At 44.6% G+C, this 16339-nt stretch overlaps 1 protein-coding gene across 5 annotated transcripts in view; it reads right to left on the bottom strand.

Annotated features, from left to right (window-relative positions):
- LOC137333091 (collagen alpha-6(IV) chain-like) overlaps positions 1-16339 on the bottom strand; it is a 356547-nt gene that overhangs the window by 26113 nt on the left and 314095 nt on the right. For all 5 annotated transcript variants that reach the window (XM_067997216.1, XM_067997215.1, XM_067997219.1 and 2 more), the window contains 7 exons: positions 12417-12480; positions 10516-10590; positions 8673-8780; positions 7811-7918; positions 5935-6006; positions 4810-4935; positions 2256-2372 (listed from right to left, as the gene is read on the bottom strand). In XM_067997216.1, coding sequence (XP_067853317.1) covers positions 2256-2372; positions 4810-4935; positions 5935-6006; positions 7811-7918; positions 8673-8780; positions 10516-10590; positions 12417-12480 — 670 coding nt within the window. The remainder of the gene's footprint in view (positions 1-2255; positions 2373-4809; positions 4936-5934; positions 6007-7810; positions 7919-8672; positions 8781-10515; positions 10591-12416; positions 12481-16339) is intronic.

The raw sequence follows: 16339 nt of genomic DNA, 5'->3' as shown, positions 1-16339 counted from the left end.
TGACAGGTGGAGAAACATGACCCATTAAAACACATGTAAGGAGTCTTACAACACCAGGTTATAGTCCAACAGCTTTATTTAAAATCATAAGCTTTCGGAGGCTTCCTCCTTCGTCAGGTGACGAAGGAGGAAGCCTCCGAAAGCTTGTGATTTTAAATAAAGCTGTTGGACTATAACCTGGTGTTCTAAGACTCCTTACATTTGTCCACCCCAGTCCATCACCGGCATCTCCACATCATTAAAACACAGAACAGATTGGTCTATATGATCTTGTTTCCCACATAGAGAAAGATGGGTGACATAAAGATTTCCAAATACCTTTTCAATCAAAAAAAGCTGCTTCAAAAATCAGGTCGGAAATAAGTAAATTATTAGTCAAAGTGCCTGGGCATAAACTCTTAATTTCAATATTGCCAGTTTCAATAGGAAGTCACTGTCTGGGGGGAATCATGGGGAACTATCTCACTGAGGGTGAATGTGCTGTGTGAAAAATGTTGCCTGCGTTGAAGAATATCAAAGAAATCAATGTAAATGCTCGTCAATTACCCCACACTGCTATATGTAGGTATTCAAGGAGATTAAGATGTCAGACATGTTTGCCTGAATAGTTTCACAGAAGTATACTGTTAACCCGAATTTATCCAGTAAAGTTGAATATGGAACACAGAAGAGAGGTGATGAAGATATTTCAGAAGTATTAAAACAGGACGTGCAATGCATACTGGTCTTTTCTAAGCAGAAGAAGGGAGTTTCAACGGGTAACATCATCTGAGAACTGGTGATATCGCTCAACAAATAAAACCCTGTATATGCTATGAAGAGGCCATCGTGGGTATATTAGGCTGGGAGGTCACACAGCTTTGGAAGGCACTGAAATGTGTGGAAGCAACAATGCTCTGAGTTTGTGCAATGGTTATCATACATGTTGACTGTTAAAATGATTTTGATATTCATCGGATTAAAAAGTGAGTGTTTCTGTGTGCTGTTAGTGCAGCAGTAGTATGCATAGCAATCTTATGCATTCATAATGTGCCATTTTCTTCCTTCAAAGAAAGACCCATAAGCTGAGGAAGAGGATTGCAATGCTCATCTTTTCACTCTTGTCACTCAGACCACTTGAAGCAAGCACAAGCTCAGGCATCACACTTCAGAAGGTATCAGTGACCTTGAAAAGGGAACAGAGGATGAGTCGAGGAACACAGTCGAGCAAGAGGCAGAGTTGGAAACTCAAGAATGGCAAGACTGCTGCTGGGCGGAGGTTAAGCATGAACACTGAGCCTGCTGGATTGCTTCATGATTCTGACCTCAAAAGGGCCAGCTATGCAATGGAGGACACTTCCTGAGCATGAATGGGTGAACCAGTTACCTGGCTTCTTGCAGAACATCATGCAGAGCGGTGGGCAGCACTGTAAATTTTATCAACACTTGTGCACTGTCGCAGACAGTGGCCCGAAGGTAAGCTGGAAGTTGGGTGGTTGGAGTGAGCAACAGGGCTCGGGGAATCGCGGTGACTGTGGAGTCGGGGGAGCGCTCCTGCTCTCTTGGCTCCACAAGAAGGCTTTTTTAAATCAAAAAAATTCTCAAAATCTTACCTTTAGTTGGCTACAACAGCTTAGGCCGCAGCAGCCACATATGAATCCAGAGTGGGCCAGGCCCTGTCACAATCGAATTTTGAATGGGGACTGAAAACAGGCGCTAGGACACTCATTTAAATATTTAAGGATGCCAAGGATGCCTGAAACATGGCCCGACCCAATTTTGGGTCGAATGTTTCTCAGGCGTCCTTGTGGCACAGGCATCGATCCCTGAAATTGGGCCACAATGCAGCTGTTTTACCGCCTCCGACTTCTTCTTCTTTTCCTTTAAGACCCCTCCCCCCTTAAAACTTATCTTTTTGACCAAGCATTTGGTCACCTTTCCTAATCTTTCCTTCTTTTGGCTTAGTATCTGTTCTCTCTTATGCCTCTTTGATGCGCCTTTGGAATTTTTTCAACGTTAATGATGCTATATGAATGCAAGTTGTTGTTGTTAATAAGGACTTAATGAGTAAGAAAACTTTTTCCAATCTGTGCATTAACGTGGACAACAACTGTAACACACGAGCCATTCTAAGAGAAAATAGTGAATGATTGAGTCCAGAGCACTAGCACACAAAATCACTAATTGATAATGCTCGCTTAGTAAATACTCTAGGTCGAACAGACAGGAGGAGATTTATTCCCTTTGTGTTGTTTTTGCTGAGAGAAATACCTTACCTGATTCACCATCATATCCAGGTCGACCAACATCACCTGGCCTCCCCGGAACAGTTGAAGGGATGGTGATTCCTGGAGCACCTGGTTCCCCTTGAGGACCCGGTGATCCACCACGACCTAATGAGGCAGTAGACAGTTGTTGAGTGAATCAATTGTTTTGGGTAGGCTAACAACTAGAAACAATAGTCTTAATTTCCTAGCAACATTTTTCGAACAACTTAAAAGTAAGATAGTTTTCTGTTTTAATTTGAGTGGTAAAAAGGGTACAAGTATTCTCTCCCCAGTTTAGTTTCTCTCCTCACCCCTCCCTGCATCACACACTATTCTCCTTTAAGGACATTTGGTTGAACATCTTATTCCTCAATACACCTCTCAACTTCTTACGGGTCCCGAAGTTCCTCGGGGCCTGGTGTGGTCCGCTGGAATAATCTGAGCGGGCGGAGACAAGTGAGTGCAGAAATGGGGTGGGACCCAGTATGGCCGAGTCTCTGTCCCAAATAAATAGCTGCATGGATTTCCTCTGGGGACGGGTCATGCAGTAGTTGTGTCTGCCTCATTTGCAGCCTGACCGTAGTAAAAGGAGGTAGAACGGGTGGGATGGTGTTGGAATTCTCGTTAATCTTGCCTCCTAAGGCTCCAACATAACGTGTTCCTGCAAAAAACAGTTGTATAGTACATTTAAAGTGGGGCCTAGTTGAGTGTTCCAGGCTGGATTCTTTGCCTGGAACATTCCAAGGCTCACCTTTTCGCTCCAGTGAAATCAGACTTCTTATAAAGGAGCGGGTTTCAAATGTCTGCTGTCGTTTACAGACAAACCTACTGGCTTACGCCTACAAGGAGCTGACTAGCACTGCATTTTGCTATAACCACCCCACCCCAATAATGACAGGCACCCAAGAAGGGCCAATATTGGCATGGGTGCCCACTGCTATTATGCTAATAGCCTGATCCTGAGAAATCCGACGGGTTCAGGCACTTGGGTCACCAATTGGCTGCAACTCCCGCTCTGCTATAGTTACCAAGGCAGAGCGGGATTATGGGTTTTCAGGTGCAAGTCAGGCATGTCCCCCAATCTCTGTTCTAGATGATAAAGTGAAACACCTGAGCAATACTTTGGGGGTAATATTAACTAACCCGGCCAGCGGGAAACCAAAGGAAAGTAAAATTAGGCAACGGGTAAGACAGGCGGCCAATCTGATCACGTCAGCTTCCTGCCGGATGGGTTAGGTTAAAATTACCCTCATCGCTATTCATGTGCCCACACTCCAATTTTCCATTCATATGTTGAAGTTGTTTCCTTACCCTGTGCCTCTCCTAGTCAAAGATTAGGAAATTATCATCACATGGTTGCACAAATTATTACACCAACCAACCAGATCATCACATTATCAAATTCATTTTAATAGATCAATGGCAAAAATGTATTTTTAAATTTATGCCTTCATATCTGTGGCAGTGACATACTTCAGACCAACGTCAATGGACTGCAGTATTGACCCAGATGTTCATGTCATACACTCAATAAGTGACTGTATGTATTGGAAGCTTTAGATGTAAAGTACAGTCAGAGCCAGAAAACCAAGGAATGGGAAACAGGCAATAAACCATCCATCTCTTTCTCTTTTTTTTCCCACAATTTTCCCTCCTTTTCTTTCCTCCTGTCCTGGACGCACTGATTACACTGGAGTATGGCTAAGCACTACCTGCAGGCCTGCAGTAACTTGCAAAAATGCTCATTCTTCATGTGTAGCCCCTTGGGCAATGAACGGCAGGCTTCACAGCTGAGCCTGATCCTGTCCTTACCCAACATCTATACATAGAATTGCATAGAAATTACAGCACTGAAACATTTGGCCCAACTGGTCTCTGTCAATGTTTATGTTCCACATGAGCCTCCTCCCACCCTACTTCATCTAACCCTATCAGCATACCCGTCTATTTTTTTCCTCGCTCATGTACTTATCTAGCTTCCCCTTAAATGCAAACTGTACTTTGCAGCAGGAATCAATGCATAGAATCAGGAGCAGTAACACTGGCTGATTTTTTCCATTCCCTATCCTGGGAGAGAGGTAGCTATTTCCACCACCATCCTGCTGTGATCAGCTAACTTAGCACAGACCAGGGATCAAACCTGGGATCTTCCAGGTCAGTATAGCTAGATACCATACCACATGGTGCATCTTCCCACCAAACCAATGAGGGAGCTCCTTAATACCGGTTTTGATAATCAGGTGGCCACAGGTAACAACTGAACAGACATCTACTTGGCTTAAGGCAGATTCGCAGACATAATAACATCAAACTCATTAGTATGCATACAATGGGACAATTTCCAGTAATATAACATGTCAATATAACCCACACCAAATATCATGCCTTACTGTGGCACAGTAAATCACTAGCAGTAAAGATACTGAGGTACAAATTCCTTGTGGTGACACGCTAATCACTATAGTAAGAAAGCAACATCGCCAATATTGCCATCAAACACATTCTACCATGGCACATAATCCTACGATGTTAACAAATTATTGTAGTCAATTTTCTACATTACCTGGATCTCCTTGAAGGCCTTTCTCTCCCAGATATCCCGGTACTCCAATTCCTGTACCAGGTGTCCCATATTCCCCCTTTAGGCCAGGAAGACCTGGAGACCCCGGCAGTCCCTTCAAACCACCACCTAAACAGTTATAACATCAGGAAATAAATATCCACTCAATTTCGAAACAACGACCGGAATTTTCTCAGAGCTCAGCTCCGTTGCCATAGATTCGGCAAATGTGCGATGGAAACCAGCTCTGAGGAAATTCTCAGCCAGTAACTTTGATGTAAAGCTAAAAGAATTTCCTTATCTGTCCAGTCCATTTCCATTTCTGTTATCCTATACAGGAGCTACAAAACACATTGGACACACATGTGATGAGCACCATACAACTGCTTAAATAAAATTAGATTAGTTTTAATGTATCTTGTAGTATTATTTTTCATTGTGCAGAAAACTGTCCGTTATCCAGAAAACGAACAAACAGAAAGGGGCGATTTTGACCCTACCTGACCGATGGAAACCGGGTGGGTGGACAGTTAAATTCAGCCTGGAGACTTACCCACTGATTCTGACAGGAGTGCTCCTCCGGGCCCCACAATGAAAGTTTAGGCCAACTCGACCCTGGGCTCCCCCACTTCCTGAATGTGAGAACCTCCCGAAACCCGATCCCTGCGACTTACCCGAGTGCCGGTGACTGTTCCTTTGGTCCTGGCCTGCAGCATCCTACTACCTGAAATTATGTCCCTTCCAGCTGGCCAGCCACCGCTTCCCACCTATTTCAGCAGTCAGGTCAGGGATCAGGAAGACATCATGGTCATGGGAGGGGGAGGATAGCTCAGGGCAGGGGAGGCCCAAGGTTTTAAAACACCTTTCCATGGAGCGCTCCCCCAAGTTCACAGTCATCATGGCCATTTTAACTGCCCACTTGGTTTCCACTGGGCAGGCAGGGTTAATATCTGCCCTATAGTGTTACCAGAATTGGAATACTATCCTCTCTAATTGTATGACTGAACTATTTAGACTTCAACTCACAGGTACTTCACAAAGAGAGTACCGGTTCTAGTGAAAGGATCATGTAACAGTGTAATGCCTCAATCCCAAACAAAATCTAATGAAGTTCTTATTGGTAAGTACCTGGTGTTCCTGGTGGCCCTTTTGGTCCAGGCAAACCGTTCAAACCATCTAGCCCTGGAGAGCCTGGGAGTCCTGGTGGAAAAATAGTGACCATTATTCTTGGCATAAACAGCTAACTGAATAATGGATCCAAAAAATAAACACTCAGAGTCTTACATAGAAAAGTGGACATCTGGGTGTATTAACAGCACTGAAGTCAGATTAAGGGAGTTTGGATATCTTAATGAAGCAAAAGAGATATTCGAGACCCTTAAGTTGAACCCTGAGAAACTGTTTACTACAGCCCAGGGAATGACAACAAGGGGACATGGGATGAAACTCAGAAGGGAGAAGATAAATGGACTGATCAGATATAACTATTTCACATAGAGAGAGTCGAATGTATGGAATGGACTGCCCAGAGAGGCGATTGAGGTTGAAATCTCAGTAATATTAAGAGAGAGTTGGACAGGTATTTGGTGGAAAATCAATTGAGCAATATAGTAGGTGAATTGTGTATATTGTTTTTGAGCTCTGGGGTAGGTCAATTGGATCCAAATGGTCTTTTGCAGTCCTGTTCATTCCTATGCTCCCAAGTTCAAGTGGTTTATATCCTTCACTTAAACATCAATGGTTAAAATCTACTTGAAGTAAATCCCTGGCTAAGTATCAGTTACAGAATTACTATTTTAATAACTTGTGTGTTTATGTGTTTATTCCAAATTCTTCCTTCTCTGACAGTCATTCCAACTCACAGAGATGTTCAATCAAAGGCATTTTCTTCTCTTTCGAAAAAAATAGGGAGAAAGAGCCTGATCTGGTTCTTTAAAATAGCCAGCAAATCTCCCAGGGGATTGCTCACCGTAAGCTGGAGGATGTCCTGTTTTACAACAACAGGTGGGCTATCAATAGAGTGTGACAGGGCGGGTGTTACAGGTGTAAGTGTGACACTTACAGGAAGCGCATGCTATACACAAGATTTTAATAGGGGAGATTTTTCTCTTTTTAGGCCTGGGGGAAAAAGTGAGATGTGTTGCCCCATTATGTTGCTCTGTGGTTTCCTGGGCTTCCCCCATGCAATGTAACCGGGCCTGAGCTTGCAGCAGGCACAGACCCAACATTAGAGTGGTAAGGAGGCAGAAGGGTGCATTCCCAGGCTCCTGATTCACTTTCCTTGTTGTTGGCCCTTTGAGCATGCCAACAGAGGGACACCTGAAGAATCCTGGTGTTGGGGCTCACACTGGGACTGCTGCAGACCAGCGAGTTTGTGGAGATGCAGAGGACAGTCTGACGATAGATTATGAGAAACAGATCGCTTCTCAATTTTTTGGGCTTGCCCCTCCCCCCACCCCACCACAATCCAGCAGCAGTCAGAGGCTTGCAGCCGTACTCATTTCCACCCCCACCCCGATCCCTACCACAACGATGGGCCTGCAAATGGCCCACAACAGGAAAATCAAGGGCGCCCCTCCACTTAAAGGCACAGTTCACTTCAGGTATGCTTTGCCTGTCAGGCACCCAGCAGGGGGCTGAAATAATAAAGTTATTATAAAAGCTTAGAGATAGATAGATGAAGGGAATTAGTAAACTGGATGTAAGCATTACTATAAACTGAAGAAGCTGCAAACTAATCTCAAGCTTGAAGCCATCAACTCCTCAAACAGACTATATGGATTCACTCCCTAAAGGGAACTGGATTGATTACCAATTCAGCAGGGTGCAGAGGAATATGGATTTGGTATGAGGAAAAAAAAACTGTACAATGGGCAGTCTGGGCCCTGAAATAGCATCAGGGTGACAGACCATGGTAGATGGGATGAATTGCCTTTTCACACTCCTACAGTTCCTCTGGTATACATATATCTAAGCATAATACTGAATTGCTGTGGTAAAGCACCTTTCCGTCCTGGTAGAGTATATTGAGCTGGATGTCCTGGGGGACCTGGAAGTCCTCGAGATCCCTGGTAACCTGGGGTGCCAGATGCACCTGGCAGCCCAGGAGCACCTAAACACAAGAGAAAGAAAAAAAATGGATTGATAAAACGATTGTGAAATAATCTTTTAAAACATTCTTGTCACCGTGGCTTGTGATGAAGCAGAAAGAAACATTCCGCCTCTATGTGCATTCAGGAACCTCCTGATCAGCTTCCACTCATTGGAACAGCCCTATTGCAGCCATGTCTTGCGCATTTTAAGTTGTACACGGCACCCGTGAAATCTGAGCAATAGGGTCGCGAGCTCGATTCCTTCCAGACCTCAGCCGTGCTGCGCAAAGCAGGCATCTCCCTCTGGAAATGGGTGGAGGAGAGAAGATGCAAGGGCAAATCGGATGGGAAGCCCTTCAGCAAGTGCTCTCAGATACCTCCTGGCAGCATTACTGGCTGGTCTCCGCTTCAGGCACCGCACATAACCTATTGCGGGTCAGTTGTCTGATAGCCGATTAGATGTCTGGGATAGGTGAAGCCACTTAAATGGGTTTTGCGTAAGAAAGTTTTCTTTTTAAAAAGTAATCTCATTAACAGAACAATCTCGCTGAGTGGCCTTTGATGTACTTCATATTGTCTGAGATCATAATCTTTCAAATTCTTTATCAAAAAAATTATAGCAAGTATGTTATACAGCATATAGAGAAAGGTCAGGGAAATGGGATAAGAGTATAGATCCAGTTGAAGAGACAATGCTGACACAGGCCTGATGGGCTGAATGGCCGCCTTCTGTGCCGCGCCACTTTGATTCTACAATACTTCATAGATTCTCACCTGGGGTACCCGATCGACCTATTTCTCCTGGTAATCCTCTTAATCCATTAGTCCCAGGACTACCAGAGATGCCAGGATCACCAAGCAAACCATCTCGCCCTCTTTCACCTGAAATTAGATAAAGGCACAGAGTAGTAAAACAACTCTGAAAATTATATAAATACCTTCCAAATGACTGGGAAAAACGATGCAATACCATGTATATAAGTTAGGGTCAATGTGTTCTCCTGGATTAGTTTCAATCACCTAAAGTGATCAGAGAGGAATTTGCCAGATTTCCTCCCCCCGCCACAAATAGCCTGCTTTTTCAATCTGGTTTTTCGTCTCTCCCAGGAAATTACATGGCTCCAGGGTGGGTAGGGAGTGTCTGCATCATGATATATAAGGCACCAGGACTTTATGAGGCAGGCTAGATGGACCAGTTGTTCTTTTCCTGTCCAACATTTCTTGTACGTTTGTATCACTGGTTGAGAAAGGCTGTAAAGAATTATAACGCCCTTCTGAGGATCACCTAGCCTCATTGCTGGCCCTGCAAAACATGCTCATCCTACTTTAATTCAATTCGAGAGAAGACAGTGTATATTCAAGTGACCTGATTTCAGGTGTGAGCCTAGATAGTGAGGTATTCCAGCAGGAAGAGTACAATAGCTCAGTTCAGTCCTGTCTTTGCCCAACTTACACACGCACGCACACACTTTCCAGTAAGGGTGACTCAGTAGCAACCAGGAATAAGAACTTTGTCTGAACTTTCCCTATTTCAACCCAGAGGGCAATCAAATCACCCTCAACTGCCAATCTAGCTGAGATCGGCTAAGGAAGTGTGGAACAGCAAATGAGCCTGAGACCATCCTGGTGTGTATAACTCAGTATGATAACAGGCAGTAAAAGTTCTACGCAGGGCTATAATCCCCATCTAGAAAGGGAATGTGTAGAAGTGGCACAGTCAATCTTTCATAGCGTGGCCCTTGGAGAAGGCAGCTAAACCTGATGCATGACTCGCACTTCTTGTCAAACAGTTGCAGCACTGATGCCAATTATGTGAAAATCCATAGGGCTGATTTTAACCCCCCTACCCCGCCTGACGGGAACAGGGTATGCGGGTATTTAAAATAGAGCCAGCTTCCTCCCCTCCGGCTTGCGGCTACTCTCACACTCCGCACCAGTACAACTGCCGTGTTCCAGGCAGTATGTGAGGTGCAAAAGTCTGGGTCCTATGAGGTAAATAGGACTCCAAAACGATTTTAATACGTAATCTCATGACCCACGACCAGTGGAAGCTGGCGGCAGGCAGGAGCAGGCCCGGAAGAGGGCCGAAGGCAAGTTTTTAACTTTTTTTTTTGAAGGTTTCCTTGTGGGCCAGGAAGAGCAGGAGTGCTCCCCAGGGCCTACAAGGAAACATTGGGACTTACCCTCCCACACCCCCCCCATTTCCCCAACTGCGATTACCTTTGGACGCCCCCTCCCGACGCACTTACCGGAGTGCCGGGGACCATTCCCACAAATTCCCAGTGGTGGCCTCCTGCTGCCTGAAATCCTGCTCCCGCCGGCCAGCCAGGAACTGATTCCCACTGGAACTGGGGTGGGGGGGGGGAGGGGAGACTCACCTGGGAGATGGAAATGAGGCCTGGGAGTTAAAATGGCTCGGGCCTCAGTCCAGCACAGCCAGTGACACTCACCCTCATGCCCCCATGCAAAACTCACACCCTGAGTTAAAATTGGGGCTTATATCTCCGAAAGTCTGAACCTCCAGAATAGAATAGAAAGCTGGCGGAGAATATAAATATATTGTATAAGAAATGTGAAAAGAATGAAACACTCAGAAAGAGAACTCCATTTATCTCACCTGAGTATCCTGGTTGTCCAGGCTCTCCTTTTATTCCTTGACTGCCTGGCACACTTATTGCATCACCACGTTCACCTGTGTATTCAAGAGAGAATTTCTTGTCATGTATATAAATTAATTATACAACAATGAACCCTAAAGTTTTAATAGACGGATTTCACTACTACTGCGAATGCTGGGATAGCACAGCTGCCATGGCATTCTTTCACTTTGTCTCACCCTTCAGCAAAAGAAAGCAAGACAAATGCCAGCAATTACCAGGCACGAGATAATGATTCTGAAGTGGTAGAGCTTGATCTCACGCATGAGTCTTTTGGCAAATGAGGGAGTGTTGGTAGGCCAGGATATCTCATCCCAACCCTTTCCCTAATGAAGAAGCCTAAGCTGTAGAAACCAACTTCCACTGCACGTAACATAAGTGACATAAATATGATGCCCCAAGAGATTCTGAGAAACATATTGCCCCAGATTTTGCTGCCAAAATAACAGAGTTTAATGGCGCTCTCTGTTATTAACGTGTAACTCTTCCAGCAATTGTGGTGAGGAAGATTGCGAATCTCCACAAGTTGCTGGAAGATTTGCGCTGCTCAACCGTTAGACTCGCGAAAACGGCAGCTCGCCCTCAATCTCCCTGTGAGTTTCATGAAATTGCTACATTTGCACATTAACTGCCAATCAACCTCGCCTTGTAAAGTTGGGGCTGGAACTTAACAGCCTAAGTACCTTTTTAATGATGAGATTTATGTTCCTGCAATGTTACTCAACCTCTCCGGCTCAGAAAGGGAATAATTTAAACTATGAAGTCTCATTCCTACTGGTAGTAAATTGTTGTTCAAGATTTTTTAAATTTAAATTTTTAACTGTTTTTCTTACTTTTCCTATCTGTCTCTTTTTATTTCTCTCTCTCAATCCAATCTTTCTTTTGCTCTCTCTATTTCTCTTTCTGTACCTGATCTGACTCTAATTCACTCTATTTCCTTCTCTGTCATTCCTGTTCCTTTCTCAATCCTTAAATCTAATTGGTTGAGAAGATAAGATGGTTGGCCCCATTGTTCACCAAGGTCCCAGATGTCCCGTTATCAGCTCGCACTTCCCGCAATTTGCAAGGCAAAAATCTTTTGAGCTGAAAGGTGAGGGAGAAAGTCTAACTAACGGCACATGCTGCAAGATGCCCCGTTAGTTAGACATTTTCCCTCACCCTTCAGTTTGAACATTTTTTGCTCTGCAAGTTTTTGAAAGTGTGAGCTGATAACAGGGCAATGGGGACCTTGGTGAACGAGTTAAATCTGGGCTATTATAGTAAACAAGAAATGAATTCCTGTTGATGCGTCTGCAATGGTTATGGACTAAATCGACTCTGATCATCCGGACCACTTGTAAGAAATAAAGAGAAATCAAGGTGTTACAAAAGGTTTGTGATTAATTCAAAAATGCTATCGATCTGTCAAGACTTTAGCGAGTCCTTGAAAAAGCTGAGCCTGACAGAGTTTAAGTTGATATTACTGATATTAATGCAGCTCTGTTTTAGTGATGCTCAACAACTGCTCCCAGTAGTCAACTGTGTTAATGACTGTGACTCGACTGATATTAATCCAGCTCCTTCAAATTGAGTGGAGAGATGGAGGCTTGATCCCATTCTGTTAAGCTTGCGATCGCATTGACTGGTGGGTCACAGGTTTGATTCCACACTCTGCTATGCTCCCAATCCCAAAGGTTGGTGGGACATAAGTAACTCATTCAGGCTAGCATCCCAAACCACAATTTTTTTTAAAAATCCAACATGGAACAAAACAAATGTAAAGTTTGTAACAATTTTTTTTTTAGAAAGGATTCGAGCAATAAGGGCCAATGCTTAATATGTAGAAGTAACAGCGGGCCAGAAGAGCTGGCCAACTTCTTACCTTTTGGACCAACAAGACCCAGTTCACCAGGGTACCCAGGAGAACCTGGCAGACCATCATTACCCTGTAAAATACAAAGTACTTGAAATATAAAAAATTATAGATTACCCCAGAGAACATATGCTTGATCCACATTCAAGTACACAGCTTTGACATCCCAAACTACTTCTTAAACTGAAGAACCCTTGTTCCAAAATTTAGCATGTCAATCAATCATCCAGCTTATAATGCTAAGCATTAACAGTCAATCAACTAGGTAACACAGTAATGCAGAGTGTTACAACACCATTGGTGAGACTCAGGCTCCATCCTCCACTCTGCTGAGCTCTGAATCTTACCGAGTGGTGATATATGGGCATCATCGCACTCTGTTCATCTCGTGATGGGATGGAGGTTTGAACCCCTACTTTGCTGAACTCCCAGTCTCAAAGATGCGAGGGACATATTTGACTCTCCTCCGCCCCCACCACTCTGCTGAGTCTGTGATCTCACTGAGTGATGGGACACAGGTTCCATTCCGTACTCCTCTGACTGTCTGATTTTACTGAGTGGTGAGACATAGGTTTGACTCCCCCAATATGTTGAGTTTTCAATCTCAAAAGGTTTGTGGGACACAGGTGCCATTGCCCATGTTGCAGAGCTTTCAAACTCAACTGAATCACAATAGAATGCATTTCCCAATAGAGAGGAAACATCAGAGGGTGAATCATCACTGGGCTATTCTCCTATGGCCCTTGCAGCCAATGCAAAGGCTACATAAATGGAGTCCTGAAGATGGACCCTACTATCTTGACCTCAGGTGATGTACGGCTGGGTCAAATCAGAAAGGGAACAAAATGGATCCAAAATTTGGAGTATACTGCCAAAAACAAATTTTGTAGCCCACTGCAAAGCTTCACCTGGAAATATCAGCATATTCAGAAGTATAATAATTTTTGCCATAAAATAAATTTTAGTTATTTTGAACGTTACATGAACGCTTAAAATGATTTGGTAAAACATTTCAAAATCAACCACTTTTATCTGTAGTTTGTAGAAATTCATATTCATGCCGAATATATTTTCTTAAACTGGGAGTGCATATATCAGGTTTTAACATTGATTTTTGCACATAATAAAGCCAAACTTCTTAAGTATTTATTCTGAATATACTATGTAGTAATGTTTATACTGTATATACTGATTTTTTTTTTTTTCGTTCATGGGATGTGGATGTCGCTGGCAAGGCAAGGATTTATTGCCCATCCCTGACAAGGTGGTGGTGAGCCGCCTTCTTGAACCGCTGCAGTCCGTGTGGTGAAGGTTCTCCCACAGTGCTGTTAGGAAGGGAGTTCCAGGATTTTGACCCAGCGACAATGAAGGAACGGCGATATATTTCCAAGTCCGGATGGTGTGTGACTTGGAGGGGTACATGCAGGTGGTGATGTTCCCATGTTCCCGCTGCCCTTGTCCTTCTAGGTAGTAGAGGTCGCGGGTTTGGTGCTGTCAAAGAAGCCTTGGCGAGTTGCTGCAGTGTATCCTGTAGATGGTACACACTGCAGCCATGGTGTGCTGGTGGTGAAGGGAGTGAATTGTTAGGGTGGTGGATGGGGTGCCAATCAAGTGGGCTGCTTTGTCCTGGATGGTGTCGAGCTTCTTGAGTGTTGTTGGAGCTGCACTCATCCAGGCAAGTGGAGAGTGTTCCATCACACTCCTGACTTGTGCCTTGTAGATGTTGGAAAGGCTTTGGGGAGTCAGGAGGTGAGTCACTCGCCACAGAATACCCAGCCTCTGACCTGCTCTTGTAGCCACAGTATTTATGTGGTTGGTCCAGTTAAGTTTCTGGTCAATGGTGACCCCCAGGATGTTGATGTTGGCGGATTTGGCAATGGTAATGCCGTTGAATGTCATGGGGAGGTGGTTAGACTCTCTCTTGTTGGAGATGGTCATTGCCTAGCACTTGTCTGGCGCGAATGTTACTTGCCACTTATCAGCCCAAGCCTGGATGTTGGTTAAAAAGTTAAAAACAGTGGATGTCCAAAGGGACTTAGGGGTTCAGGTACATAGATCATTAAAGTGTCATGAATAGGTGCAGAAAATAATCAAGAAGGCTAATGGAATGCTGGCCTTTATATCTAGAGGACCAGAGTACAAGGGGGCAGAAGTTATGCTGCAGCTATACAAAACCCTGGTTAGACCGCACCTGGAGTACTGTGAGCAGTTCTGGGCACCGCACCGTCAGAAGGATATATTGACCTTGGAGGGAGTGCAGCGTGGGTTTACTAGAATGATACCTGGACTTCAAGGGTTAAGTTACGAGGAGAGATTACACAAATTGGGGTTGTATTCTCTAGAGTTTCGAAGGTTAAGGGGTGATCTGATCGAAGTTTAAAAGATATTAAGGGGAACAGATAGGGTGGATAGAGAGAAACTATTTCTGCTGGTTGGGGATTCTAGGAGTAGGGGGCACAGTTTAAAAATTAGAGCCAGACCTTTCAGGAGTGAGATTAGAAAACATTTCTACACACAAAGGGTTGTAGAAGTTTGGAACTCTCTTCCGCAAACGGCAATTGATACTAGCTCAATTGCTAAATTTAAATGTGAGATAGATAGCTTTTTGGCAACCAAAGGTATTCAGGGATATGGGCCAAAAGCAGGTATATGGAGTTAGATCACAGATCAGCCATGATCTTATCAAATGGCAGAGCAGGCACGAGGGGCTGAATGGCCTACTCCTGTTCCTATGTTCATTATCTGAGGGGTTGCGAATGGAACTGAACACTGCAATCATCAGCGAACATCCCCATTTCTGACCTTATGATGGAGGGAAGGTCATTGATGAAGCAGCTGAAGATGGTTGGGCCGAGGACACTGCCCTGAGGAACTCCTGCAGCAATGTCCTGGGGCTGAGATGATTAGCCTCCAACAAACACTACCATCTTCCTTTTTGCTAGGTTTTACTCCAGCCACTGGAGAGTTTTCCCCCTGATTCCCACTGACTTCAATTTCACTAGGGCTCCTTGGTGCCACACTTGGTCCAATGATCCTTGATGTCAAGGGCAGTCACTCTCACCTCACCTCTGGAATTCAGCTCTTTTGTCCATGTTTGGACTAAGGCTGTAATGAGGTCTTGAGCTGAGTGGTCCTGGCGGAACCCAAACTAAGCATTTGTGAGCAGGTTATTGGTGAGTAAGTGCCGCTTGATAGCACTGTCGACGACACCTTCCATCACTTTGCTGATGATTGAGAGTAGACTGATGGGGCGGTAATTGGCCGGATTGGATTTGTCCTGCTTTTTGTGGACATGACATACCTGGGCAATTTTCCACATTGTCGGGTAGATGAGGGTGTTGTAGATGTACTGGAACTGTTTGGCTGGAGGCGCGGCTAGTTCTGGAGCACAAGTCTTCAGCACTACAGCCGGGATGTTGTCAGGGCCCATAGCTTTTGTTGTATCCAGTGCACTCAGCCGTTTCTTGATATCATGTGGAGTGAATTGAATTGGCTGAAGACTGGCTTCTGTGACAGTGGGGATGTCGGGAGGAGACAGAGATGGATCATCCACTCGGCACTTCTGGCTGAAGATGGTTGCAAACGCTTCAGCCTTGTCTTTTGCACTCACGTGCTGGACTCTGCCATCATTAAGGATGGGGATGTTCACAGAGCATCCTCCTCCTGTTAGTTGTTTAATTGTCCACCACTATTCACAACTGGATATGGCAGGACTGCAGAGCTTTGATCTGATCCGTTGGTTGTGGAATCACTTAGCTCTGTCTATAGCATGTTGCTTCTGCTGTTTAGCATGCATGTAGTCCTGTGTTGTAGCTTCACCAGGTTGGCACCTCATTTTTAGGTACACCTGGTGCTGCTCCTGGCATGCTCTTCTACACTCCTCTTTGAACCAGGGTTGTTCCCCTGGCTTGGTGGTAATGGTAGAGTGAGGA

This window comes from Heptranchias perlo, chromosome 15, assembly GCF_035084215.1.
Source record: "Heptranchias perlo isolate sHepPer1 chromosome 15, sHepPer1.hap1, whole genome shotgun sequence".
Classification (NCBI taxonomy): domain Eukaryota; kingdom Metazoa; phylum Chordata; class Chondrichthyes; order Hexanchiformes; family Hexanchidae; genus Heptranchias; species Heptranchias perlo.
The sequence above is the reverse complement of the archived record's forward strand: the minus strand, read 5'-3'. Positions and strand labels throughout refer to the sequence as shown.